Source organism: Mangifera indica, chromosome 4 (assembly GCF_011075055.1).
Source record: "Mangifera indica cultivar Alphonso chromosome 4, CATAS_Mindica_2.1, whole genome shotgun sequence".
Taxonomy (NCBI): domain Eukaryota; kingdom Viridiplantae; phylum Streptophyta; class Magnoliopsida; order Sapindales; family Anacardiaceae; genus Mangifera; species Mangifera indica.
In genome coordinates this window covers 21,405,570-21,433,015 of record NC_058140.1, presented here as the reverse complement: position 1 = coordinate 21,433,015, position 27,446 = coordinate 21,405,570, and the positions used below count along the sequence as shown (strand labels likewise).

General features: G+C 34.7%; 5 protein-coding genes and 1 pseudogene across 11 annotated transcripts; 4 read left to right on the top strand and 2 right to left on the bottom strand.

The window, feature by feature from the left end:
* The first annotated feature begins 1,812 nt into the window (after window positions 1-1,812).
* LOC123213807 lies at window positions 1,813-4,070 on the top strand. 3 transcript variants are annotated; one of them, XM_044633399.1, is made up of 2 exons: window positions 1,813-1,942; window positions 2,418-4,070. In XM_044633399.1, the coding sequence occupies exon 2, from the start codon at window positions 2,552-2,554 to the stop codon at window positions 3,857-3,859; it is 1,308 nt and encodes a 435-aa protein (XP_044489334.1). In that variant the 5' UTR covers window positions 1,813-1,942; window positions 2,418-2,551; the 3' UTR covers window positions 3,860-4,070. The 3 variants fall into 3 exon arrangements, with proteins under 3 accessions (XP_044489334.1, XP_044489335.1, XP_044489336.1); XM_044633400.1 differs by having other exon boundaries at window positions 1,850-1,942; window positions 2,438-4,070; XM_044633401.1 differs by having other exon boundaries at window positions 1,862-1,942; window positions 2,441-4,070.
* Window positions 4,071-5,584: 1,514 nt separating this feature from the next.
* LOC123213808 (homeobox-leucine zipper protein HOX11-like) lies at window positions 5,585-7,528 on the top strand. 3 transcript variants are annotated; one of them, XM_044633402.1, is made up of 5 exons: window positions 5,585-6,025; window positions 6,116-6,444; window positions 6,536-6,615; window positions 6,685-6,925; window positions 7,319-7,528. In XM_044633402.1, the coding sequence occupies exons 1-5, from the start codon at window positions 5,719-5,721 to the stop codon at window positions 7,499-7,501; spliced, it is 1,140 nt and encodes a 379-aa protein (XP_044489337.1). In that variant the 5' UTR covers window positions 5,585-5,718; the 3' UTR covers window positions 7,502-7,528. The 3 variants fall into 3 exon arrangements, with proteins under 3 accessions (XP_044489337.1, XP_044489339.1, XP_044489338.1); XM_044633404.1 differs by having other exon boundaries at window positions 5,600-6,025; window positions 7,314-7,528; XM_044633403.1 differs by lacking the exon at window positions 7,319-7,528 and having other exon boundaries at window positions 5,619-6,025; window positions 6,685-7,222.
* Window positions 7,529-9,116: 1,588 nt separating this feature from the next.
* On the bottom strand, window positions 9,117-13,449 carry LOC123214497. The gene is made up of 7 exons (XM_044634291.1): window positions 13,060-13,449; window positions 12,791-12,843; window positions 12,644-12,686; window positions 11,064-11,141; window positions 10,336-10,461; window positions 9,944-10,011; window positions 9,117-9,792 (listed from the first exon to the last, which is right to left on the bottom strand). Exons 1-7 carry the CDS (start codon window positions 13,417-13,419, stop codon window positions 9,684-9,686), a joined length of 837 nt encoding a protein of 278 aa, XP_044490226.1. The 5' UTR covers window positions 13,420-13,449; the 3' UTR covers window positions 9,117-9,683.
* Window positions 13,450-13,612: 163 nt separating this feature from the next.
* On the top strand, window positions 13,613-16,058 carry LOC123214495 (protein N-terminal asparagine amidohydrolase). 2 transcript variants are annotated; one of them, XM_044634290.1, is made up of 9 exons: window positions 13,613-13,747; window positions 13,826-13,996; window positions 14,107-14,171; window positions 14,247-14,346; window positions 14,440-14,478; window positions 14,562-14,753; window positions 14,945-15,123; window positions 15,270-15,389; window positions 15,729-16,058. In XM_044634290.1, the coding sequence occupies exons 1-9, from the start codon at window positions 13,691-13,693 to the stop codon at window positions 15,832-15,834; spliced, it is 1,029 nt and encodes a 342-aa protein (XP_044490225.1). In that variant the 5' UTR covers window positions 13,613-13,690; the 3' UTR covers window positions 15,835-16,058. The 2 variants fall into 2 exon arrangements, with proteins under 2 accessions (XP_044490225.1, XP_044490224.1); XM_044634289.1 differs by having other exon boundaries at window positions 13,683-13,996.
* Window positions 16,059-18,532: 2,474 nt separating this feature from the next.
* Window positions 18,533-20,709, top strand: LOC123213384 (annotated as a pseudogene).
* Window positions 20,710-21,097: 388 nt separating this feature from the next.
* LOC123214861 (protein EMSY-LIKE 3) lies at window positions 21,098-25,781 on the bottom strand. Of its 2 annotated transcripts, none has more exons than XM_044634867.1 (10): window positions 25,533-25,781; window positions 24,406-24,614; window positions 24,201-24,310; window positions 23,821-24,079; window positions 23,510-23,731; window positions 23,363-23,431; window positions 22,467-22,709; window positions 22,310-22,378; window positions 22,145-22,205; window positions 21,098-21,534 (listed from the first exon to the last, which is right to left on the bottom strand). In XM_044634867.1, the coding sequence occupies exons 1-10, from the start codon at window positions 25,558-25,560 to the stop codon at window positions 21,488-21,490; spliced, it is 1,317 nt and encodes a 438-aa protein (XP_044490802.1). In that variant the 5' UTR covers window positions 25,561-25,781; the 3' UTR covers window positions 21,098-21,487. The 2 variants fall into 2 exon arrangements, with proteins under 2 accessions (XP_044490802.1, XP_044490801.1); XM_044634866.1 differs by having other exon boundaries at window positions 22,142-22,205; window positions 25,533-25,780.
* Between the last annotated feature and the right edge of the window lie 1,665 nt (window positions 25,782-27,446).

Below are 27,446 nucleotides of genomic sequence, written 5' to 3'. Positions count from 1 at the left end.
GATTTAAGGTAGATTTGGTGATCAAAGAAGGAAGACAAAAAGGAGGAAGTCAATTTAGCAAAGATTGGCTTGAAATAAGGTAAGGGGTATTATCCTTAATATGTTTCGTGTTTTATGTTTTTGATTCCTTGGATCTATGTTATAAATGATGATTTTGAAGTTGAGAAATGTTGTTTTGTCATTTGGGGTATCTATGTGTGTGATTTTGTTGATGCCAGAGAGTTGGATAATATTTACAGTTTTGCCATTGATTTTGTCCCACGTTTTGACTATCTTATCTGATGAATCATAAGTGCTATTATAACTTCTTGCAAAGATCTTTGAATTCTTTTTTCAACGATATATAGTTTGTATGAATTAAAGACCGTTTGGACTGTTAAATATTGTATGAACCAAAAAGACTACTTCACCCAAATAAACAATAAATACAGGTTTTTGCCACTGAATTCATCCCACGTTTTGACTGCCTTATTGGATGAATCGTGAGGGCTATTATAGCTTTCTGGAAAGCTCTTTGAATCCTCTTTTCAACGATATATAACTTGTATGAATTAGAGACCGTTTGAACTATTAAATTATATGAACAAAAAAACTGTTCTATCAAATAAACAGTCTCGTTTCATAGTTTTTGGAGAGAAAGAAAGAAAGGAAAGGAAGAGAAAAAGTAAAGGAAGAAAGAAAGAAAGAAAAGGAAAGAAAGGAGAGGAAAAAAAAAAAGAAGAAGAAGAAAAGAAAGAAAAAGAATTTAGGACTCAAGATTAAAGAGTTGTCCCAAGAGTATAATCTAGTGAGTTATTGACAGTTTAGATAGAAGCAAGATTAGTAAGATATAATGCACGCATGCATGCTATGAACTATGAAGGGGCACTTTACACTGCATCGCCTACAGTAGGGCACGTCCGTAGTAGGATATAGACCCACAGTAGGGTCTGCTTGCAGTAGAACATGCTCGTAGTAAAGCATAATTCAGATTCAAAAATGGTGTAGTGAGAGAAAGGAAAAGAGCTCGAGCTTAGAAAAGTGTCAAATCTCTATAGTCAACTTCAAGAAAGTATCAAATAGACACCAGATGAGACAAAATATGACCCAAATAGTAAAGAATGAACTAGATTATCCCCTCGATTTCTTATGGAGGTTATGATGTGGGGTTGAATCCTGAGAGTGAGTTAGAACAGGAAATGAGATAATTTACTTAATTCTTTCTCTTTACTGAGTGTTCTTATCTCTCACTTCCTTTTCTTTCATGATTGTAGATACGGGTGATCGAGGTAGCTGTGAAGCAAGGTCAGGTCAGCGAAGATAGACCCAGGTTGGGGCTGGTCACCTATGGTTTCTGTTACATACATATAATACTGTTGATTTTTGACCCTATTTAGATAGTTATATAGTTGTATCTAGAGGCATGTATATGATTACTCCATGATCTTAAATGTTTCAAATGAGTTTTCATATGAGATATATACATTTTTTGTTCCCTTTCAGATTTTTAGTTTTCTTAGAATAATTTCTAAACACTTTTAGTGGTACGTTCATTTTAAATTATTTTAAAAGAAAAAAATAGACGCTCCAGATATTAATTTATAACATTTCTCTTTCGATAGATAGTACTTCTGAAGGGAGATATTATAAGGGGTAGATATATTTTTAAGATAAGGTTAAAACTTGGGTGGGAAAATAGTTCTTTTCCCTTCATATATGACATAATGTCAACTTACGTAGTTTGGAATAATTTATCTTCATTAATTTGTTGATTATTATGGGGCAGCGGACCGTAGTTAATTTTCCCAATTATTCAAATCAATTCACCATACGACGTCGTTTGAGTAGGGACAAAAACCAAGAGCCATAGTAATTGTTAGATTACTATTAGACAAAGGCCTAATGCTTGTAACTATCGAAGAACAACCAAACCTAACCTCTGTAGATCCAAAACTTGACACAGGTTCTCCTTCTTCTTTCTTTTTCCTTTTATTCATTATTATTATCATTATTGTTTCTCTGTTGGGTTTTTGTTCTAATCCTTCAAATTACATCGATTTCTGGCTGATTTTAACCTTATAGAAGCCAATAGAGCAAAAATTATATTCTTTGTTAAGCAAGAAAGACGTTGATTGTGTTTCTTTGATAAGAAAAGTGTGAGGAAAAGCAAATTTAGGTTTTGATTTTTTCCTCGTAAGCTGTACTCACATAAGTGTAGATATACTTGTTTTTGGAATTATAATCAACTGATGGTCTTTGTTTACTTGATATTAATATGTACAAAATCAACCTTTAAATTTTTGGTGTTTGTGTATGTTGTATTAGCAAGATTGAAATTCTTTTTCTTGTACCGATCCCAATTGAGTTTAGTTTTTTTATGTTTCATTTCAATCTGGAAAGAAGACATGTACTCAATGTTTAGATATTTGCTTTGACAGTTTATAGGTTTATTCATCAGCAGGTGGGTATGATAGCAATTTGGGATATATGCACAAGGGTCTATTTTGACTTTGATTTGGAGTCCTAGCTGAAGAGACAAAGTGCCTGATCCTGATTGGTGTGTGTAATTTCAATGGGTAATAATGTGAGGGAAGTAATGGAACTTGATTTAAATTCAGAGCCTTTGGAGCCTTCTAATGGTTCCCTGTTGGGGTTAGGATCTTTACTGAATGAACTGGAAACAGCCCATGGTCGCATTGAAGAACGCATTAGACAACTCGAAGCAGTCACCTCCAGGGCTAGACAACGCCAGAGGTGGAGGATTGGTCAAAGTAATCCTCAAATGGTGAATGTATATTCAGAAAATAATGTTTCTAATGTTCACGGGGAGGTTAGTACTGATTCCTCAGAAAGGATAGTTGAGAACAGAATAATGGGCAAAAGAGATGCCAGCCATTTGATAGCAAAGGCATTGGCTGTGGATACAGATACTAAGCTGGTGGAAAGTGACAGTGGGGGATTTTTTGACTGTAATATATGCTTGCATATCGCAAGAGATCCTATATTGACCTGTTGTGGTCACTTGTTTTGTTGGCTATGCTTCTATCAAGTACCATATGTTTATTCATATGTGAAGGAATGTCCTGTCTGTAAGGGAGACGTGAAAGATTCAAGTATTATTCCAATATACGGTAATGGGGATGATGATGAGGCCCGCAAGACAAAGTTTAGGGAGTGTTTGCGGATCCCTTCTAGGCCCCAAGCATGCAGGATTGAGAGTAAGAGGCAGCAGCTTATTAATCAGAGAGCATTTTCTTCTCCTATCGGGGTAAGAATTCAACAAGTTAGCAATGTAATTGATGCAGTGGAGGAGCAAACCAGGTCTCTAGACATTGATGGTGTGCACACCGCCAGTGAAAGAACCAATTTGTTGGGCCATCAATATTCTACTACACCATTATTGTCCACCACGGAGATGGAGGGAAACCAGCATCATCGTGCAGTTCAAGTTTCTAGATTGTTATCTCAAGGAGCTGCTTCATTTTCTTCCCTCTCATCTGCATTAAATCTTGCAATGGATTCTGCAGAAAGACTAGTTGAGGACCTTGAGGCATATATTAACAGTAATCACGTCGGGAGAAGCCATCAAGAATCTTCACATGTTGATAGAGATTCATCTTCTAGCACTGTTACTGTTGTTCAGCTTGAAAGCCACTCTGTGGATGCTGAAATTGGATCTTCAGTTTCCCCTTCTGCTTCATCCTTAAGAGCTGATGTCCCTGCTAATGTGGTTCACTTGGAAAATGAGGCAACAGATGCTGCCTTAGAAGTTAGTCCAACAGTGCTCCCTTCTTCATCTTCTCGGAGGACTGTAAGTCCGAGAGTATTAGAAGTTAACGATGGAGCTTCCCGTGAGCATAGAAGGAGAAGGTTGAGATGATCAACTAGAAGTCCTTGCCTGATGCTGTCTTTGAGCTGTTTTGTTTTTCAGATTTGATTTTCTTAAATCCATGTATAAAGTCGGGAAACCACTTCAAATAATCGTAGTATCTTTGTACAAAGTTTTGTAATGGTGATAAGACAGGATTTAACAGATTTGTATATGTGTGGTTTGATCTTAACTGCAAATGAAGTGCAACATGTTTCATCGATGGATGGTTTACACTGTCAATAGATTCAGTGATAATGTTGTGGATTGTCAGGTATATAAATAACAAGAGCTGCTTTAGTGGGTGGATCCTGGAACATTTAGCCCAGGAGAAAAAGGGGGCGTTGGGCTGGCGGTAATGCATTAGGATTAGGAAGAAGTAGAGTTGAATGATTGTGTTGGAAATGAGTAATTGAGTATGCATGGGAAGGGGCACCTTACAATGGAGGGGAACAGGGAAAAAGCTTATAATTAGAGAAGATAGATAGATAGTTTGTATATGAATAAATGTGGACTGTGGTGATGGGGACCCAATTGACATGATGATGATGATGATAATTAATAACATAACAATAATAATAATAATAGTGTGATGGAGCTGGAGATGGTGATGGTGATGGTGATGGTGAGCATCTGGTATTTCTATCATTATGAGTTGAGACAAAGGTTATGATTGAACATAAGACGCTTCTGTTTGAAGCTTTCCTAGTGCCTCCAACTACTTGTTTGCACACAAATATACAATTCATTTGTATGTATACGTATGCGTATACAGTAGGGGTGAAGGTATTTGAGTAGGGTATTCAATCACTCTTATAATTATTACTATTTATTATTGTGTAGAGTGGGCCCCCGCCTGCCCTTCGTCTCAATCATATCTTGCATACCATTATTATCATATTCCACAACATCTCTCTTTTGTAAAATAATAATAATAATGATGGGGTACTAATGATTGCTTCTGCTTGGAGTTGTCCCCTTCACAAGGTGCACCTTTCTTTACCTATTGGCCCACCTCCTCCACCCCTGCTTCACGTGATGCTCATTTAAGTAACGCATGATGCCCTGCCCTGGCTCACCCTGCCCCTGCCCCTGCCCCCTGACTATATTCTCTTTTTATTATCTTACTATTATAAATCTAAATACATAGCTTATAGCTCCTGCTATTGTCTTAATTACTCTTACTAATTAATTCCCGACTTCTTACCCAGTTGGTAAAAAGTAAAATCTTGGGCAAATCTACTGGATTTGACATATGCCTGGGCTGAGCCTGAGCCTGAGCCTGAGCCTGAGCCTCACCACGGTTGGTCAAATCTCTCTATGCAATTTAATCATCGACTTGTTGGTTGGTCAGTCCTCACCACGCACATCCATGCATGAATAACCAGGATTAATACTTACTACTTTTAGAGTAGTAAACATAATAATTTGTAATTGTTGCGTTGCGTTGCGTGACATGAAATGTTCATTTACTGAGTATTAATTAGAAGAAGAAGTCAACTTAACGTACGAAGAAGAATACCATATGAAGAAGAACCTTACACTTACACAACAAGCTATGAGGAACAGGTTGGATGGTCTCTCCTTTATCATCCACGAGATATAAAGTTGAAAGTTTACTATGCAAAATGGGTAAGGGTAGGATAACATGGTCACGCGCTTTGCACAAGAATACGGTTACTGTAAAAAGACTAAAATTAGGGTTTCATTTCACGTGGGGTTTCTCAACCTGAGATTGTCGGTCAAACCAGTTAAATTGGATTAGAATCTCTATAAAGACTCTTTCTTCTACTTTCTACTCTCTGCATTCAATCCACAAACCCACTTCTTTCGTTCTTACTTTTTTTTATCTCTCCTCCTCTCTCTTTCTGATGGAGCTTGGCTTGAGCTTAGGGGATGCTTGTAACTCACTTGGCTTCATGGAAAACTCCGCCACCCACCACCTTGCTGCTAACAAAGGTTTAGGTTTTTGCATGGCCCTATCCATCGCTTCTTCTACTGCAAAACAACTTTATACTCACGCTGATGATGATGATGATGATGATGATGAAGATACAGATAAACTTACTACTAATACACCTTCTGTAGATCCTCCTGTTCCACTTGATCTTCTTCCCAATACACCTGTCCCTCGTAATCCGCCTTCTCTTCTTGCCTTTCCTTGGTCATCTGATAACGGTACAGTTAAACTACCAAACTGACACTCTGAAATCCAACCTTCTAACTTTCTTCTTTTGTTTTAATTACTTTTGGGATTTTCTTATCTAGGGAGCTCAGAGGCGGGTTCGTCGGGGCAAATGGCAAGAGGATTTGATGTAAACAAATTCCCTTTTGTTGAACAAGTAGAAGATGGTGGTGCTTTATCTTCTTCACCAAACAACAGCGCAGCATCTTCCTTCCAGATGGATTTTTGTATGTACAGTGGAGGGCATAAGAAAGATTTTGGTAATGTTGGTAATGAAACGGGGGCTGAGAGAGGTTCTTCAAGATTTAGTGATGAAGATGAGAATGGTTGCACTAGAAAAAAACTCAGGCTTTCTAAAGAACAATCTGCTTTTCTTGAAGAAAGCTTTAAAGAACACAATACTCTTAATCCTGTAAGTAAAGTTTGCAACTTTTCATAATAATCTTATCTGAATTTTCTACATGTATAATATCGATATGGGGTTTTGATGGATGACGATGCAGAAACAAAAGCTTGCACTTGCAAAGCAACTTAATCTTCGTCCACGCCAAGTAGAAGTTTGGTTTCAGAACAGAAGAGCGAGGTATTCATTTATAATTTAATTGAGTTACCAAGGCAACAGAAGTGGTTTGATTTAGATGAATTTGTGCAGGACTAAATTGAAGCAAACTGAGGTGGATTGTGAGTACCTAAAGAGATGCTGTGAAACGTTAACCGAAGAAAACAGAAGACTTCATAAGGAACTTCAAGAATTAAGAGCTTTGAAGACTTCTAATTCCTTTTACATGCAATTACCAGCCACCACTCTCACCATGTGTCCATCTTGTGAGCGAGTGGCCACTACCACCACCACCACCACCACTGACCCCACCTCTAAAGCTTCCGAAATTCCTGTAAGTAGACCCATGCTGTATCCGTTTTCTCAGAATCAGAATCACCGTTCATCGCCATAGTTGAAAGTTTTTTTGTTAAAGGATTGATATTTTGATATTAATATTGTACAGACACAAATGTTGTTGTGGTGGTGATGGAAATTTGTGTCCATGGTTTGAGATTTCCTTCTGGATTTTGTGGGTTATAGAACCAGAAAGAAGTCAAACCAGTTAGGGATTGGCAGAGATAATCTTGTATATTTATGAAGAAAACAAAACAATACATGAAATGGAGAAATAGAAATATTAATTGTGTTAGAATGGATTCATTAATTCCATGTTTATTGATTGATAATATTTTGTGTCTGCAACTTCTAATGGTTTCATTCAAACCACATTGATTGATTAGAATAGAAAATGGAAGAGTGCGTGGGGTTGAAGGAAAGTGATGGGGGGAGATTGAAGAAGAAGAAGAAGATGGCGGGACAAGACAAGCATGTCATACTTGATCAATATGTCTCTTTAAGTGGGGTATGGGTATCCTATCAATCCAATTATGAGTCCAAAGTACATTTTTTCATTATTTATCATTCTTAATTATTTAATAATTAATACTCCCAACAACCTAGGCTTACGTATATATTCCATTTGACATGCCCACGACTCTTAATCAGCTATAAGAAATGAGGTAATTAGAAAAATTAATGAATATAAAATTTTGGAGAAATCCTTATTGGGAATATTTGAAAAAAAACAATAATAACAATAAATGTGATGATCTAATCACATAAATACAAATCTCAACCACCAATGTTAAATGTCATCCAATGATTTGTGGGTGTCAAATGTCAATGCCATTCAATTCTAATTTGAAGACTATCGCTTTTTGATGATTATTTAATATAGATAAATTAATGTTAAATTATATTCAAAGATTGTGAATTTGTGATAAAGCTATGGTGGATTGAGTTAATCCCATTTGTATGGTGGAGAATACTTCAGATTTCCTCTTAGGTATTTGTAGATATAGTATATTATATTAATTGAGGATAAAGCTATGGCTTTTTCAAAGAAATAGAAAAAGTCATCACCATGTGGGATTGAGGAAACAACCCATTTCATTGCTTGGGCCTATTTTTCCACAAGTACTACTACCTACCCCTTTCCATTCTCTCCAAAACAATACCAGTGTCTCTCTACCTACGAAACCAACCATAATTTCTTAATGGAATACTTACAAAAGACTTAATACACCACCGATTTTGAATTACTCAAACTTAATCTGATTAGAGTAAGATCATGATTAAGGTGAAAAAAGAAGTTCAAAATGTTATTAGAAGTTAATATCATATAAAGAAAAAAAAAAGAACCTAATCTAACAAGGTGAAGGTGGAATTTAATGTAAGGTGTAGATGTACCTTAAAAAAAGGAAGAGCAATGATATAGAGATTTAAAGGTGAGTGAAGCAGAGATATATTTGGTAAAGCAAGGCTTTGAAAATTGAAATAAACAAAAAGGATTCCCATGTTGACTTTTAAGACGCCTTTCAAACTCCTAATTTTTATCCTTTGAATTCAACATTTTTAAACTCAAGAAAATAATAATTACGAGGTAAGAATTTGGGTGATAAAAAATTGAACGATTGTAATGAAGATAGATGGGAAGTTGGCTCAGGGTGCCATTGCATTGTATTTATGATTAGTAGTACTAATTATTAGTATTGGCTGAAAGATACCATAGACTTGGATTTGGATGGGTACTGGTACTGGTACTGGTACTGGTATTGGTATTGGTTTGATTGGCATCACTCCTCCTTTACACCAACTTTGATTCTCAATAATTTGTTCCTGGTCTAGATGGGCCCAGTTATCACTTTACCTAAATCTTTAAACTTCATTGAATTCATTTTCTTTCTTTTTGACCCCTTCAACATAATCCCACCAAACTTTCAATTGTAATCTTGGGGATGAACCATGATTTCTCAAGCATCAACACAATGGGAAAAATATTTATCACACCCCACATTCATTGACTTGAATGTCGTTGCTTTGCTTCACCAGTCGTGTTGATTTGCCAAATCTAAATTCAATTGTGCATCATTTTGGAATTAATCAATCTGAGATTTGAATTTTTCTCTTAAGACTTTCTTCTTTTACCAGAAAGCTAGCTCAACAAACAATTAAATCCCCACTTTGGCCTTTCCCAAATAGAATTTTTAACATTTCAAACATCTATGCATCTTTTTGATAAAATGAACATGAAAATGGAGAAGTTTGACTGAGACAAAAAGGGATTTCTGTTTTTTCCCCCCTCATCCGATCTGGTCTCCCAGCCCAGACACTTACAGAATCTAATTCCAAAAGTCTATTACAATACAAAAGCTAAAATAACATATTGCTATTCTGTTTCAAGGCCGAAATTTTATGTATCAGATACAAAGACCTCTATCTATTTCTATTTGTAAACACAGTTTTCCCCAAGAATAAAGCTGCATATACACATTTTGATTACACAAAATGAATACACAAATGATATGTTATAATATGATTGAGTGATTCTGAATGAAAGATAAAACAACAATCTAATCACATAATGACACATCACCTGTATACCTGGTTTGTGTATTCAAAGTGTATACGTAGCATTGCTCTTCCCCAAAAAGACAGAATCCTACTAAGTCTGCTACACCATATTTTTTTTCTGCTACATCAAAATAACCATCCCTTATGAACTCAGAAAGATAAGACTCTGCAAAATGCTTCTCATGTCGATCAGAGTTTCAGTTTCCAGCTGCACCATCATTTTGGCTCTGTTCTACTAGAGGGGGAAGGAGAAGACTCAACCTTGTTTTGTACCTCTCTATTCGTTTTGCCCGTTCTTCCCTTAACCTACAGTCAAAACAGATATTTATCTAAGTCAAGATTGACTGTCCAGTGTCCACATAAGCAACAACTGCAGGAAATCTGCTTCTGAGTGAAAAATCAGGGGATATGGTCCAAAGGTGTTTCAAGGAACAAAAAGATGGTAGTAAAAACTCACCATGCTCGAACCTTCTTTGCATGTTTAACATGTCTTTTCAACAGTTCTTTTTCTGATAAATGAGCAACCTGAAAGTGGAACAATGGATTTCAATTCACTTAGGAGTGGTGAAATCATGTTATTCAGTTTAGAAAATGCCCCTTTGAAGCCTCAACATATGATGCTTAATAAATTTTATTCCTGCCTTGCTGTTTCATATCATCATAATAGACACTTCCATGTCTTTTGAAAATTAATATTTATATAATGTAGCAGTGAGCAGCAGTAAGAGTTGTAGTTGCGGTCCTTATCCGAAAGAGTAGTCATGGCACTAGCAATTATGTATGTCACTGGCGCTATGACTATTAATATCAACATTCATATTCACACCAATGCTTACACAAAAAACTAACCTCTTCCTTATCATTGTCCTTCTCTTCTTCTTCTTCTTCTTCACCTTCTGTTTTCTGTGTCATATTTGCATCTACTGGCACGGGCAGAGGTCGTGGGAGAGACTTTACACCATCTCCATATTGTGGCTATCATTAAAATCAAAACACAAAGCATTAAAAAAGGCAAACAAAAAGCAGAAACACAGAGAAAGATCTTGTAGTAATCCAATTTTGCAGCAAAATTAAGAGAAAATAAAAAGTATATCTTCTATATTCATTTTTCTCTGAAAAACATACAGTAGGACATTATCACTGCAAGCACGCTCTTGAAACCAACAAATAGATAATTAAGAGATTCTAGCTGATATTTTATTGCACTAGTTAGCTGATACAGCCACAGAAGGCCACTCTCTAAAGACTAGTTTTGAAAGTCAAACATCAATTAAGATTCTAACTAGAGGTTTTAAGTTGACTATCAACTCAAACAACTTTCCACAGTTCTCCATCTATCATTATAAGTAAACCATAAAGTCTAGAACGTAAGTAATAAGTAAAATTAAAAACTCTGAAAAATAGCATTTCAATCACAACCTGAAACTTGAAACCTAGAAGCAGCATCATCCAAATCAGAATTAGGGCACAAGACAAAAAATATTCCACATTGAACAATATGAAATCTTGGCTTATATGTAGTAATGATAACAGAATAAAAGTGTTTAAAATATAATGCAGCTAAATATGATGCAAACCTGACTTTCTTCAGGAAATCCATTTTTCAACCATGACCGACAAAGAGCATAAAGAGAAGCCCCTTCTGATATTCTGACCTAAAAGTACAAACCAAAAGTCACAACATCAGGAAAAGCATCACAAAGGCAAATATTAATCTAATTCTCTAACTTCAATCCAGGAAACCAAAAGGCTTTCTTATAATATCAATCGTATATATAACTGTAACAGCAAAATAATATCTTCCATAAATTTAACATCTGTTTCATATTTTTTTGGATATGGAGACAATGTTCACTGGACTGTTGGCATTAGATGGAAAATTAATCAAATAAATACAATGAGAAAATAAAGGGGGAAAAAGCAAAGAAAACTTAAAAGATTAAAATGAATAATCGCATGCAAATACAAGCATATCAGTTTACATATACAAGAAACATTCAGCTTCTGACAGGGGCTGGTGGATGATCCAAATATCTCTCATTATAAAAAGGTAGCTTAATCTGCATAATGGTTACATATCCCTTATTACCTTATTGGAATTTATACATTCATCAAATATATCACCCACATCCATTCAACCTAAAATAAAATATCATGCTATATAGTTTTGCTCTATTATTTTCATAAAGAAAGACATTCCATACCATAATATAGTGAACTTGTGATATGAGATACTAGGGCATAACCCCTGCATAATTGTTAACAAGAATCTTATGACAAGAACCTGGCTCAGCTTAGCCACAGAACCGTTTTTTCCTATTACACTAGCCAAAACATACTTATTGATAAATGGGATTTTAGGAATTACTTTTAACTATCACACCAAGTGCCTTTAATTTCCTAGTTTTCATAATAATTTGCTTGCCTGGGAATGAAACTACAATCTCAGAAAAATTTATACCACATCATCCATTATTGGTAATACTTCAAGGCCAAAAAGCCACTAATGTTTGAAAATCTATTCTTCTAGTTTTATCAATCTTCTATTTTAGGAACACTGGTTCTCTATAAATAGCTACAGAAAAAGCAAAAGCAAAATGATACTAACCATTACACATGGCCCTATGGATTATAAAACTCAGGAATTTTATTAATGCTAGAGAACTACACTCTTTATCCCAAAATGTTGAAGAAGGCCAAAGCATTCAACCCATAAGATTAGCTTATCATGGGGAGTGACCCAATTCTTCTTATAAGTGAAAGACTACAAACCACACCCACACCCACCTCTCCCCTCTCTTCTTTTATACATGTAGTGAAAACTTCTTTGGACTCAACAACAACTTTCAACAGCCACATAAGTCCATTGAACTTGGATCTTACCAAGGAAAATTGGGATAGAAGTTTTAGAAATAATTATAGGCATGATATACAAATAATTTACAAATGATTGACCCTATATCAAGAACATGAATATGACCGTTCAAGTTTACACTTAAGACAATCACTGATCATGATACAATTCACAACATATGTGAAAGGATTCAGTGAGGAAAACAAGACATAATATAGTTTCCAGAATGAAAGTTTCAATTTTTAAATGTGGAAAGTGAAAATATCACCATATACTTAAAAAGAAAAGAAAGAGTGTAGTTACTTTTCGATCTCTTATAATGGCAACAGTCTCATCCTTTTTATCCCTACATACGCAAATTATCAGAACTATTAATGTTACTGCATAATAAATGTGACATAACAATTAAAAAAGAAAAAAGAAAAAAGGATCCATTCTATACTAGATTACCTTGAATTTTTATATCCATTAGAGTCAGCCATTGGAGATGAAGATGGAGCAACCTATAATCAAGTAAAAATTAAAACTTTAACTAAAAAGCACAAAAATTTGAACAGAGATTCAGCATTTAACCGTAAATTGACTTTCCCCTCCACGAAGAAAAATGCAGTATCAAAATTTTAAAAATAAAAGAATTAAAAAAAGAAAAAAACAAAATGAACAAATTCTGAAGAGAAAGTAAAAGGTAAAAAAATAAATAAATAGAATGAGGAAATAACCTTAGGGTGAGGAGACGAGACGGGAATGCCCCGTATAGGACGAGGAATGTGATGATAATGAGTGAAAGAAGGCCTAACAAGGTAATGGTGGTGGGGGAGGTGATTAGGACGGGGAGGGTAGGGAGCGTGATTGGAGACAGTGACAGTGTGATCAGAAGTGTTTGAATTAGGAAGAAAAGGTTTTGGTATAAACCCTCGTCCAGACGAAGCTACTGGGTATAAAATTCCCTGATTTGGATTCGGTGTTGTTGGAGGTCTTATATTTGGGTAAACGTGTTGCTGCTGCTGCTGTTGTTGCGTTGTTGGTAGTGGAGGAGTTGACGATGTGGTGGCGGTAGAAAAAGGGTTAGCGGTGGACATGGCGGTTGGTGGTGGCGGGGAATTTTGGGGTTCTTGTTTTGAGTTATTTTGAAAATGAACAGAGCAGTCTCAGTTAAATCAAAGGGCTGATGGCTTACGCTCTCTCTCCTTTCCAATCATATTTTTACAAGTGGAAAACTATATTAATCTATAAATAAATAATTTTTTTTAATAAGACTTTCTCAGTCAAATCTCGAGCAACGCAAAAGCTCCGGGAAGAGAGAGTTCCTCTGTCTCAGTTCCTCAATCACAAATAATTTTTAATAAAATCATGATCTTTGTTGGTGGGCTTCCTTTTTCTACTGATTCATCTTCATTTTCATCTCAGGTACCCACTTCCGTAACTTCTTGTATTCTCTTTGATCATCACAATTTTAATTTCTCAAACTTCATCTTTCATGAACAGGGGATCGAAATCCTTGTTACTTTAATGAAAAACCCCATTCTGGAGTCTGCCGCACGCTCTTTCAGTTCTATTGAGGAGACTAAAGTCTCATGTTCAGAGACATCCGCACCTAACAAATACGTTTATCTTTTCCAGGGAGAATATGCTACTGTTGACCCTTCCCTTGTTCATGTATGTTTTCCTTTTATCTTATATTAAATTTATTTGCATTTCACCACTAGACCCGCTTAGATTTGAAGTTGTAATGTCTTATAAATTATTGTTTGTATGCGCGTGAGAAGTATGTTGGCACAGATGAAGCAACAACTTGTGTGGGGCTTGTCATTAGCAACCGGGTAACTAGAATGTAAGAATCTATTTTGATACACTAAATAACATTATTTTCGTATTTATGTTTCTAATTTTGCTATGTGAACTGTAGGACCTCTGTTGCTCATTTCGATTCTCCTGCAATTGTGGATATTGGACTCACCCAGATGTTATCACTAGTTGTTGATGGAAACCCTTCTGCTGCTTTGGATGTATTCCTTTCAAATTTGATGTTCAATAATGTTGATATTCGGTTTAATGGTGTTTGCATATGTTAAAGCAACTGATTTTTTCATGTTATGCAGGTGCATCTGATTGGTGGTTTTGATGATGTTTCTCCCAGTGTCAGACCCAAGATCTCCTACTTTGTTGTTAATTTTATAGAGGCAGAATGATTTTAGTTAAATGTATTAACTTATGTATGCAGCATGCCAATGTTATCTCTACATCAGAAAGCTACACCGAATTGGCTGGCTATTCCACTCCATTGTGTGTCAAACTGGTTGAAACCATGCAGAAGAGAAATGAAAAGTTTCATATCCAAACGCTCTTTGTTCTAGGGCATAACACCAAGAGAGATTCTCAAGGAAATGCATACCCTATTTTCCACGGATTTCTGGTTAGTATAAGATTCAAATTCATAAACTTATTTTATTTTAGGTTGCTCTTGTTGACTTGAATTAGGATATTTAAGGTTTATACCAAGAAATAAGTCTAGCTGATGGATATTCACTTACTGATGTTCCTTGTACCACAAAGCCTTTACCAATATTATGAATATCAGCTCTAGTATCTTTCTCACCTTTGCAGGTAGAAACTTCGACAGGATCTCTTATCCCGGCTAGTTTTGATAGAACTTCAAGATGTCCTGATGAAATTGTCAGGAGAATAAGGGTAACTTCGTCTTATGAGGACACCAGTTGGAATGGCAAGCTGCTGGAGACATATGACACTCAAACTGATAGATTTGTGATAGCCCCATGCTGCTGGTAAAGGTTTTTCACCCTCAAAATTGTTTGTAATTGCGAGCCTACAAATTATATTTATTTGTATTGCACTTCTGAATTCTGATAGCTGTTCACTCTTTACCTGACTGGTAATTAAAAACTGTGTTCCCTTCTTATTATTGATGCAGGACCTCACGTCAATTACGTAATATAATGATGTTGCAAAATCCTTCTGATGCTGAAGTCCTCCGTTTGCGTTCAACTTCACCTTATGCTGAGGGCCCTGATTTTGTGGAAACACTAAGAAGGTATGCACAGTTTAGAAGTAATCCTTAATTCATTCATTATGCAAGCAAACTGGATATTTTTTCAACAGTCGTTGGGGCTATACTTGACAACAGGACATTCAATGACTATTGTGATAATCTGTAAGCAGGTTGATGTAAGACATTAATGTTGATAATCTGAGATGAAAATCTAATCTATGGTTCATTTTATATAAAGTGAGGCTTCTCTATGAAGGTGCTTGCAAGTTTTCTGGTGATGCTTGGAATCTTAGTGTAACCTTCACGAGAGAATTGAATAGGCATGTTTCAAGTGAAGAAGGAGAATATAAAGACCTAGTTAAAAGTTTAGTTTGTTTGCAGGACGTGGAACTATTTTGCGAAACACCCAGATTGGAGAGAATCCTTTCCAATGAAGCAGCCACGCATTTTCGAGAGGACTGCAGATGGAGACTGGAAAAGATGTTGAGAGGGGCTTGACTTTTTGATAAACCATATCACTATTTTCAAAGGGAAAATATGTATGATTATTGTTACAAGTATTTCTCCGTTACTGGGTTTACCCTTGTGATCAAAGTGTTGGCTTGATTTGATTTTGAACTTTGTTTGCTTGGAAATAATAGGATAACCTAACCTGTATAGACAGACATACATGATTAACTTGTCTACAAAACTAGCAACATGTGATTGGATAATGAGATTGAATATTTTTTCATCTCTTTTAAAATTGTTTTTGCTCCAAGAAAGGATTTTGTTAGAATTAGGGGTGAATTTAAACTGAGTTAAGTTTGAATTCAAAAAATTTAGTTTGAGTTTGAACTCATTTAAATTGGCAATGAGGTTCTCCAGAAAGTTGTAAATGAAGAGAATAAAAAAAAATCCTCTAAAAAATAAAAATGATAGCCGTTGAAGAAAAATAAAAATAATTGAATAAAATAAAAAGTCATTAGTTAGAAGAGATAATTTACTAGCAATTTGTTGGATTTGAATTAATTTAACTCATTCAAACTAGATACTGAATCAAGAGCGAATCAATTGCATTTAAATCTAACCGAAGTGTGTTCAAATCTAACCCCAAGTAGTGTGGGAGGGACAATAGGACAGTCCAAATAGAGTTTAATAAAATATTGATAAAAAAGTAAGTAAGTTAAGGGTTGTTTAGTTAGGAGATTTTAAAGATTATCTTAATAATAAATATTTTATTATTTACATTATCTTGTTCGGTTTAGGGTTTAGCGTATTTTTTATTATTTACATTATCTTGTTTAGCTTGTCAGTAATAAAATATTACGGTAATATTTTATTACTAATAATAATGTGATAGGTAATATAAGTGAAAATCTAATTACCACTTTTATCAGGTATTAAAATATTATCAATATAATATTGATTTTATTATAATTATATTATTTTTTATTAATTTTTTTAAAAAAAAGTAAATTTATTTTTAATTAATATAACTAATAATATAAAAAATATTTAAAATAATTTATTAGTGTTATTTTATTATTTTCAATCGAACATAATAATTATTTATTGGGAAAAGAATAATTTCCTATCCAAATTTTAGCTTAATCTCAAAATCACATCTATGGCAAATGAAAAACCTAAATACCCACCCATAAACTAACTATTGTCCAAATTTTCAGTTAAAGATAGGGGTAAAATCGTTATTTTATCTATAAACTTTAAAACTTTGAAATTTTTGTCATTTCCCCCCTCCAAGTTTTAAAAACTAACACTTCAACCGATCCTCAAAGTTTGAAAAATTTATATTTCGCTTTTAAGGTTTGTTTTCTTCTTCGACCACCATCATTCTGACTGATGGCCAAGGCTTTCCACCAATCTTCTATCTTTAGCTACGAAGGATGACTCTTTGTTGTCTAAATTTGGAAGAAGAGACAAAAGATGACATTTTGTCGTCTTTCGTTGCATCGTCTGGATGATGCAACGACAAAGGATGACACTTCATCGTCACTTTTGGATGACACAACGAAACGTTATCTTTCGTCTTTTCTTCCAGATTCAGATGAATCTTTATCGTTTAGATTTAGGTGACGAAGAGTCATCCCTCTTGGTCCTTTGTAGTCAGAGATGGAAGATTCGGTGCAAAGCACTGGCCATCGATCGGAATGATGGTAGCTGGAAAAGGAAGCAAACTCTAGAGTGAAATATAAACATTTCAAACTTTAAGGATGGGTTGAAATGTTAGTTTTTAAAACCTGGAGAGGGGAATTGATAAAAAATTTAAAGTCTTAAGATTTATAGGTAAAATGATAATTTTACTCTTACTTTTAACTGAAAATTTGGGCGATAGTTAGTTCATAGGTGGATGTTTAGGCTTTTCAATTGTTGTGGGTAAAATTTTGCGATTTTGTGAAAATTTGGGTGGGAATAGGCCTTTTCCCTTATTTATACCATTCATTTATACCAAATTTTATTAAACGTTGTAATCATTTATACTCAATAATTTTTAAGTAATCTATTTTCAAAACAATCTTTTTATTTTAAAAATAAAATATTACCCAAATTAAACATTCCCTAAAAGTGTAAGTAAGCATGAAACCCTAATCTGATTGTTATATATTTAAAAAAGAAGCAGACGGAGGGATGAGAATTTATTTATTTATATAACAATATTCATAAATATACGAAACCCCCAACCCGTAAACAAAAATTACATTTAGGGGACGTTTAGTTTGGATAATATTTTATTACCAAAATAGAAAGATTACCTTGAAGATAGATTGCTTAGAAGATTACTAGATATAAATTATTACTATGTTTGATAAAATTTAGTAGATATAAATAATTATTGTGTTTAGTTAAAAGTAATAAAAAATTACTAGTAAATTATTTTACTTAAATGTCTTGAATATAATTATTTTTAAATATTTTTTATATTATTTGTCATATTAATTAAAAATAAATTTATTTTTGTCTCAAAAAATTAATAAATAATAATATAATTATAATAAAATCAAAATTACTTTGATAATCTATAAATACTTAAGGTGAAGTGGTAATCAGATTACAACTTATATTACTTGTCATATCAGTATTGATAATAAAATATTACTATAATATTTTTTTATTACTGACAAACTAAACAAAAAAATAAAAAATAGATTATGAAGGTAATTTTTACAAAATGGACCCAAATGGCCCTTAGTGTTCTTTGGTGTTGTAATGATGAAGAAGAACAGTGATGAAGTAAACAAAAACGATGGAAAAACATGGGGGACTTGGGAGGAGTTGTTGTTAGCTTGTGCTGTCAAACGCCATGGCTTCAAGAACTGGGATTCTGTTGCCCTCGAACTTCAAACTAAGACCTCTGTTACTCATCTTCTAACCACCGCTCATTGCTGCAAACAAAAATATCTCGACCTTAAACGTCGATTCAAAGACGAACAACAAGAACACGAAAACGAACCACCCGCTAAACTCGTTAATATTCCTTGGCTTGAGGAGCTTCGCAAGGTTCGTGTCCATGAATTGAAACAAGAAGTTCAACGTTACGATCTTAACATATTGTAAATCTTCTCTTCTTTTTTCTTTTTTATTTATTGATAATTTTATTTAGATCTGATAAATTCTTCTTTTATCAGTTCATTACAGGTTAAAGTTAAGAGATTAGAAAAAGAGCGAGAGCCGGCAGTAAATAATTTTAAAACTAGACAAAAGCCAGATCTCGACGACCGGAATATTGTAAAAAACGGTGTGCTGGATAAATCGGAAGAACCAGAGAAAGCATTTCCGACGGAGATCACCGGTCGGTGAATGAATCAAATTCGACGGGATTAAGCGAGAAAATTGGAGATGGTGAAATGATTAAGAATGACGCGAAAGCGGTTGGATCCGGAGGGGACGAGTTCGGTGACTCGGTGACTCAGTTGAGTAGTGATGTGCAAAGCTCAGCGAGTTTTGGAAAAAACGGAAAAAAGAGACTTTGGGAACGGATGTGAAATCAGAACCGTTGACTAGGTTGTTGGAGTTGATTAGGACCACAAACATGTACCCTTATTCGAGCGCCGGCTCAAAAGCCAGGTTTTATATATTAATATATTATTATTATTGTAGAAATTAAAAAGAAAATTGTTGGATAATGAATGATGCATCAATTGGTCAAGACTGCATCTCATCGTGAACGTCCGATTATTTGGGACCACTTTTATTTTCTTCAAATTATACATGTGACTATTTTAGGGCCACAATCTTAGAAAGGCCCAATTGGAATGAGGAGGCCCATCCATTTGAATGTATGAAATGAATAAATGAGTCCACCAAATTTGGGTTTGCAGGAATCCATCAAGTACAAAGCGATGGTGAGACGGCACGTGGATGTTGAAACAATGCAAGCAAGAGTTGAACAAGGCTCTTATTCTTCATGCATTCTTGCCTTGTATAGAGATGTCTTGCTTCTTTTCAACAATGTCATTGTTTACTTCCCCAAATCTTCCCTTGAATATGTCACTGCTTTTCAACTTCGTAGTACTTTTCTTTAATGAGATTAAGAAAGATAATCACAAGTCTGATTCTTCAACTTCTCCAGCTCCAATACCACCTCACCTTGAAAGATCCGATTCATTGCTTGCTAAACATAAACAATCTGCGCCCATTATTGTCTGTCGTAAACGCAGCTCGGTATCGACTAAACCTTCCACTTCTTCTACTTTTGCTCGACAGCAAACTGATGACAAGAAGCCGCCACCTGTTGAGCCAAGCAGCATCTTGTTGAAGGTCAAAGCAGATGAGAAAGCTGTGACAACAGGTGCAAGAAGCTCCAACAGAAATCCAACCACCAATGATAGTACTATTACTCCTCTGAGTAACAAAAAACAAAACGCCAACCCAGGTTCAAGTAAACAAGAAACTCCGATAGCAGATAAGAAGAAGAGTCAAGGATCAAACACATCAGATAAAAAGAAAAGTGTGGTGGATTTCTCGAAAAGAATAAAGAACAACTCTCCGGTGAAGAAAAGTAGAGCAAGTAAAGATCAGAAAAAGAAAGATAAAGGGAAAGAAAAGGCGTTGTGGAGACGATCATCAGCAAAGGAGGAAAATAATCCATCAAAGAAAAGTGTTGGGAGACCACCAAAAAAGACGGCGGAGACAAGTGGGAAGAAGCGTGAGAGAGAAGGTAGTGAAAAGGAGAGGGTGGTATGGAGGCGCCAAAGTAAGAGGGGTAGGAGGTGAAAGTGATGAATTTGGTTTGGTTGTATATTAATATTTGTTATTGCATTGTAGTGTTTTTGTAGTGTTAGCAGCAGAATCGTCTCATCTTATCTATTTGTTTCTAACGATGTACTATTTTACCAAAATTATCTTATCAAATTCTTTTCTTTGTCCGCATAACTACTCATGTTGCAGACGTTCAACTTACGGGTACCTCGTTATGGGCGTAAAATATAAACCTTGTAAGGGCTAAGACAATTTTTTCTGAACCCTATTTTCCTTTCCGAAATAAGACAATTTTGCTTGCTTTGGTTGCTCTTGGCTACAAGGAAGAAACTCAATGATTAGGCAAGCTAGAGCAAAAGTGGCTCCATTGCTAACTTACTGTTCTATGTTCTTAGCAATAGCGTCAATACCGTCGTCAGATACACGCAATAGACATTGATGAAAAAGATACAACTTTCCTTATTTTTAATCAATTCCAAAGATCCTCATTTCAGTCAGCGTCTCGAATGTTAACATTTAAATGAGAGGAAAATGCTACAAGAAACAAATAATAGAGCCAGAAATAAACAAAATTTTATACATGATCACAACAGACCAATCACTAATAATGTTACACAAACACCAGCCTTTCTAAACTGGCATTTTAAATCACTAACGAAGAAAATTAGCACTCAGCTACCATAAACAATTCCCCATCTTACAGTTACACCAATCAGTAGCCACAAGCCCACATTTATTACCATGTGGACGCCTAATAGAATTAGAAATTACCATTATACAATAAATTGACCTATAAATCTAGTGCAGTCCTCTTTGACATCTCAACCATTAATCTGTATCCATCTTATTGCCCTGTAAGTATCCTCATCCTCCGCCAATCTCATCTTTCCAAGTATAAAGCAAGTAAGCTATGCTGCTTCCTAACAAAAACATTTTCTCTTTCATTCTCCCATTGACTGCCCGCGTGAGAATTGACGGCCACCCTCATCTGTTTTAAGGCAAAAGTAGAATGGTTTAACCATCACATATAATATTAACATTATCAGTTTTGGGAATGACAAAACAAAACTGATGGGAACTTTCAGGAAATCAAAAAGCATTGTGTTTCCATATATTATGAAAACTTGTGCAATCATATCACCATTTAACAACTCTTAAGAAATTAAGATGGAATAACTGAGTATGTAAAAGTTTACAATAAATGAATTAGTTGATCAAGTCCACAAATACAATGGTTGTCAACTGGTCATGCATCAAACCTATCTTTTCCTCTTTATTTATTATGTCATTCCCTATATTGTTTCGTCTGACGACCGACTCTTCTCAGGGACATGCTGCTCTAACCTACATCTAATGAAACACCCTACTTTCTTTCAAAATGCAGACCAATGATAAGTACCAACTACTAGAGTTCAAAGTCAATAAAAAATATATCAGCTCCACTCTAAGAAATGTGAAATTGAAATAATATATTATAGAAAAAAAGAACCATAAAAAAACCCAACAAAGACTAAATGCTCCTAGTAAAATTGACATTTCAAAAATTAGCAGGCCACAGAAAGCTCAAAAAAAATGCCCAAAGGGAAATGAAGTACCACTTTCACCATCAGAAATGTCAGCAAGCCTTGCAATTGCATCAATAAGTGCTTGTTCTTGCTCCTGCAATTTAAAAATATTATGAAGTTACTGATGCATCTAATCTTCAAAAACTGTCACAAGCATTTAAGTGGAAAAAAGGGGACACAGATTCTTTCTCTTCTAACCTTCAACACTCTCTTCGCCTTTTCAACCTCTACTGGATCAGGATGATTTGTACCAAAGACTTTCTCCACCTTTAAAAAATTTAGCAGAAAATATAAATATTCATATCTGAAAACCAAGAGATTGACAAATGATATAGATCATCCAATTTTCACTTACCTCCTTGATTAAACTAGCAGTGTGACGCATTTGTATGTCATCTGGTGCCTTCTTTCCAATGCCATTCTGTGATGGCATAAAATCTTTTCTGGATTGACCTTTTGGGACACCTCTACCTCTTCCAGCGCCAGAAAAAATATCACGACCTACAGTTCTACTCACCCCATGACCTGGTCCACCATAACCTCCTCGATGTGAAATTCCAGGATCCTCACCTTCCCATTGTATATCCTCAGGGGAGATCTGCAATTAGAAGACAAGACCAATACATTTATATAGAATGCTCCTAGAACTAGTAATCTATATAACATGTTGAAACCTCTTTATTATATTCATCCTTGAATCAAACCATTTAGCCATGGGACACGTTTTGAAATGTTTTCTATTTTGTATTCTCAAATTTAGATTTTCAAGAATAAGTCCCCAATTTCTGAAGAAACTTTGCAGTATCCTAGCAATCACACTTTCCAATTGATAGATATAGATAGAGGTGTATACATTATACATATCTGGGACATATTGAGCTTCATAGTCTAAGAGGCTAGATTTCACAAGAAAGTGGCAAAATCCTTGTTTTAACTTAATCATCCAGTACTAGCACAAATAAAGAACTAAACTAGATGCATATATGGGACATGCATTTATTGTATTCTAGTACTAGCACAAATAAAGAACTAAACCAGATTTATTATACAAGTGAACTGTATAATCAATTTGGAAGTTAAATCTTAGGAAAATTTTTTTAACAGAATTGTTAAGCTAGTGCCCCCTCCTCATCATCTAATTACAAATGACCACATTAAAAAAATCGCTAAAGACTTGCAGCCTCTTAAACAATTGTTTAAAAAGTCAAACTCATACTATAGAAGCACAATAAACATGAGAACTGCCTGTACCTCTGAAAGATTAACCCATTCCCAGGTCTCATTTGCGGTACCAATATCATAGACTAGTGCATGTCGTCCCTTACAAGATTAAGGGAGAAAAATCAGCCACAGATCCACAATAGACTTGTTTCACTTCTGATCAATTGTAATGCATACCTCAACTGGGTTGTAGTCAGTTATAACAGCTTCATAGAAGTTATTGTCATCAGGCCACCGGGTCCTGACTCTCTTACCAATCAAAGGATTAAATGTTGCTCCTTCAGTGAGCTCACCTACATAAGCAGCCCCTGTTGATGCCCTATTAGCAACTTGCCCCCTCCCAGCAGGACCAGATGATGGGTATTGCATGGACTTCATTGACGATACACCAGGTAATCCCTATTAAAATTAAAAAAATAAATAAATAAATAAACAAACCAAATGATATGTTTTATGTTTTACTCCAAGGTTGATAAATTTGAACTCACAGGTTTATGTTTCTTGCCCTTGGATCCTGAAATAGATCCTCGTTTAGCAGCTGATGAAGATGGTTGGTGGGATGCAGATGCGGTCACTGCTTGAGGGTGAAATGATTGTGATGGCCCGCCAAAAGATTGAGAAGGTATTGGCTGGTTTATTTTTTGTCTCTTATGAGACGCAGAGACAGTTGGGCTAGGTGTAGGATCATGAACAGCTTGAGAAATAGCGTGCATGCCAGGTTGAAGCCCACCTGCCTGTCTCCACTCCCTGAAGCATTCCCCAACATATGAACCATTTATACCAAAAAATAAAAAAGAAAGAACACTAAGCTTGGCAAAATCTGAAACGACTTAAATTAACAAAAATTGATTCAGGACTCCTATAAGACCTTATTCTTATTATTGTATCATCAGCATTGACCCTGCCTAGAAGCTCTCGGTGCTCCTCATTTGATAATCTCAACTCTTTTCTTAGTTCTGTTATCAAACTTTCTTTCTCCTGAAGAAAATACATTTCATGTAGCAGTCATTTAAACCTGATCAAACAAATATAAGGATATTAGAATCACAAAGACTAAAAGACTTCTTAGGTACCCAAGTAATGGCATCAGCTTGAGCTTTAAAGGCCCTCAGAACTGAACTGTATGCTTCTTGCTCAAGCTGATGAATTTGAGTCTCCATATCAGTGTCACCATACATTCTAGGGTATGGAACAGAAACCACAGGAGGTCTTCCATTTCCTGCAACACGTCCTCCTCTAGGGATTCTATTCTGATGTGATGGTGGAAGGTCGTCATCAGTTCCTGCAATAAATTCCAAGTGAACACATTTCAATCACACACACACAAATTAGAAAGAATGTAGGTTGCCAAAATATCAGTTTATCAAACAAAACTATTATAAGGTTCAATAGACTGTTAACGAATAAAATCATCTTGCTTGATGACATGAAGGTTCTGGATAACTATTAAATCACAAATATTCGAAAATACATAATTGATTCAAAATTTTCCAGACAAAGAGAATGTTCAGCCAGTGACATATGTAACTAATGTCTATGGTTAAAGTTGTATCCCAATAAAAAATTATCTTTTTATGCCATTGGTTCCAAAGATAAAAATGTCACCAGAAAAACTTAACAATATCAAGAGTTACTTGAATTAAGCCATGTCTACACAGCCTTGATTCATTTATTCAATAATACTACATGAATGTTGCATAGAATTAATCATTCTAAACAAAAACTATTTAGGGCAGAAAACCCCTACAGTACCAACCCAGAACCAAATTCCCACAAACATCTCATGTTATATTACAGCTTAAAACCAAAATTTGAGTTGCAACTTCAATGACATGTTTCTTGATCTCCCTGTACAGTAAAAACTGATTCAAATTCATAATAAATAGAATAAAACTTGAAACTTTTAACACGAAAAAACCCTAAATATCCCTAATCAATTACAGCTAAAAGCCCTAATTCACCAATTCTGAATACTACCCACTGACGACTACAACCTGATATCAAAACAAACTAGCAGAACCACAAAATCCCTCTAAAAGAATTAGAAGCTGGTAAATATTCCAAAATGAAAAAAAAAAAAGCAGTGGAAAGAAAAGAAAACCCAAACCCTAACAAACAAATAAATTCAGTGAAAATTTCAAACCTCATCACAAAGATTAATAAAAGAAAGCAAATATTTGGTATCTGAGAGTGAACTAACCACTGCTGTCGTATGGCTCGTAGTCCATAGCCAGTTTTGTAGCAAAATGACGCCTTTTTGAAAGCAGAAAACGAACGAAATCCCAAAAGTTGAAGAAAAAAAAAAGATTAATAATTGAATCTCATAGAGTTGAAATCAGAAGGCGGGTGGAAGAGTGTTTGTGAGTTTCGAGTATCAGTTTTTGTTCGATTTTTGTTGCTAGCTGGAAGGAGGAGGCTGTGCAACGATGCTTCGAGCTAAGAGTGTTATTTAATATTAATTATTTAGAGAAAAAAAAAAAAAAAGGACACGGACTTGAAACCGATTCATTAAGTGGTTTTGAGGTCCATTTGTTGGTTGACTAGGACCACGTCCACGTGTGATCCATTACAAATTTATTTGTGCTTTGAAGCTGGCTTCATAGAGCCCAACCCATTGTGGTGAAGGTGAGACAAAGTCCTCTCCTAATCATAATTAGGATTGTATTCAATTCAATCTAAGTTGTCCAAATCATGATCAACCCAATGATAGTTTGATCATGAAAAAATTAGTTTAAAATTAATAAATTAAAATTAAAATTTAGTTTAAAAATAATTTAATTTTAAATTTAATATATATAAAATCAAACTTAAATATTTGAATTAGTTTAAACTCGATTTATTTAAAAAAAGAAACCCATTCTTTGATCGATCGTATTAAATTTATTCAATTTAAACTTAAACAACTCATATCGATTCTAATTCTAATTGTTTTGGTTTTTTATTTTAAATAATAACATATTTGATTTATTAACTTATCAATAACTAAGAGTATATCTAAATTAAGATAGTTTAAACTTGACTCAACAAAATGAAATCAATCTGAAATCAACTTTAAGTCAAATTACAAATATATTCATCTTATTTGATGATATTTTCTTTTTCTTCTACTATTTTCTATCTTCTCAACTTTTTTCTTTGATGTTTTTTCTCTTTTTTAATCTTTTACCACTTCTTTCGTAAACTTATCATCCTTTTGAACTCAAACTGAAGCCCTCGGCATATGGCTTTGTTTAAAAACTTTTGTCCATATAGATGTTTTAGAATTCAAGTTTGCTAATTTGTGCATCATTCAAAACTACTTACTTGTGCATACCATTATCATCTTTTCATCTATTGAATTGAGATTAGGATCTAAAGATTAACTGAAATGTTAATATGTTTAATGGTTTGGTTATTACTTACTATTTTATTTCCTTATAATTATGCCGTTGATAAACCATAGAGTTTCCGATGAACTACATGAAGAAACGATTACAGGTTTTCTTTACCTGTATTGGTTTGATCCATAAACATTTAGTATTAATAGGCAATATGTACATATTTTGCATAAAGAGCAGAATAAACCCAGGGAAAGTAAATAGTTAAGGAACCACATCAGAGATAAGAAAAGAAGATACCATCAGTTGATACGGGAATATTCAAGGCAATCCGATATTTCTGGAACAAAAAAATGCTTTAAACGAAAATATTTAGAAAATAAGGAACCATCTGAGAACAAAATCTGTGTTTTCAGTAATGATCATCTAACCTGCAACTGACTCTTAACATGAAAAATAGTCAATCCATCAATGTCCATCAGCTTAGGGATCCCTTTAGGAGTAGCCAGTCTGAAAGCATACGAAAATGTTTCCAATCATTACCATTTTGTCTACATGAAAAAAGAAATTGATTTAAAGAACTTTATTTGAACTCACTTTGTGATTTTGAAGCTTGCTTAAACTATCATATTTCAAGGTGGTTTCTTCTGTTGACTTCTGCATGAATGGTATAACTGTAACCCCACTGCCTGTAGAATTTCCATGAGAATTTTGATGGATCCTTCCAGAGGAATTGCAATTCTGATTGTTTTGGAGGTGAAATTTAACCAGTGATTGAAGATCAAACTCGTCTAATG

Excerpts from the sequence above, each read along its gene's own strand:
- LOC123213807 (XM_044633399.1), top strand. The coding sequence starts at position 2,552 with ATGGGTAATAATGTGAGGGAAGTAATGGAACTTGATTTAAATTCAGAG.
- LOC123213808 (XM_044633402.1), top strand. The coding sequence starts at position 5,719 with ATGGAGCTTGGCTTGAGCTTAGGGGATGCTTGTAACTCACTTGGCTTC. Across the intron at positions 6,616-6,684 it reads TTTCAGAACAGAAGAGCGAG|GACTAAATTGAAGCAAACTG; the intron begins GTATTCATTTAT and ends GAATTTGTGCAG. Across the intron at positions 6,926-7,318 it reads CTAAAGCTTCCGAAATTCCT|AAAATGGAAGAGTGCGTGGG; the intron begins GTAAGTAGACCC and ends TGATTAGAATAG.
- LOC123214497 (XM_044634291.1), bottom strand. The coding sequence starts at position 13,419 with ATGTCCACCGCTAACCCTTTTTCTACCGCCACCACATCGTCAACTCCT. Across the intron at positions 11,142-12,643 it reads CCATTATAAGAGATCGAAAA|GTCAGAATATCAGAAGGGGC; the intron begins GTAACTACACTC and ends TTGTACTTTTAG. Across the intron at positions 9,793-9,943 it reads GCAAAGAAGGTTCGAGCATG|GTTAAGGGAAGAACGGGCAA; the intron begins GTGAGTTTTTAC and ends TTTTGACTGTAG.
- LOC123214495 (XM_044634289.1), top strand. The coding sequence starts at position 13,691 with ATGATCTTTGTTGGTGGGCTTCCTTTTTCTACTGATTCATCTTCATTT. Across the intron at positions 14,479-14,561 it reads TTGATGATGTTTCTCCCAGT|CATGCCAATGTTATCTCTAC; the intron begins GTCAGACCCAAG and ends TTATGTATGCAG. Across the intron at positions 15,390-15,728 it reads TTTGTGGAAACACTAAGAAG|GACGTGGAACTATTTTGCGA; the intron begins GTATGCACAGTT and ends GTTTGTTTGCAG.
- LOC123214861 (XM_044634866.1), bottom strand. The coding sequence starts at position 25,560 with ATGGACTACGAGCCATACGACAGCAGTG. Across the intron at positions 23,432-23,509 it reads CTGACTACAACCCAGTTGAG|GGACGACATGCACTAGTCTA; the intron begins GTATGCATTACA and ends TAATCTTGTAAG. Across the intron at positions 22,379-22,466 it reads CTGCTAGTTTAATCAAGGAG|GTGGAGAAAGTCTTTGGTAC; the intron begins GTAAGTGAAAAT and ends AATTTTTTAAAG.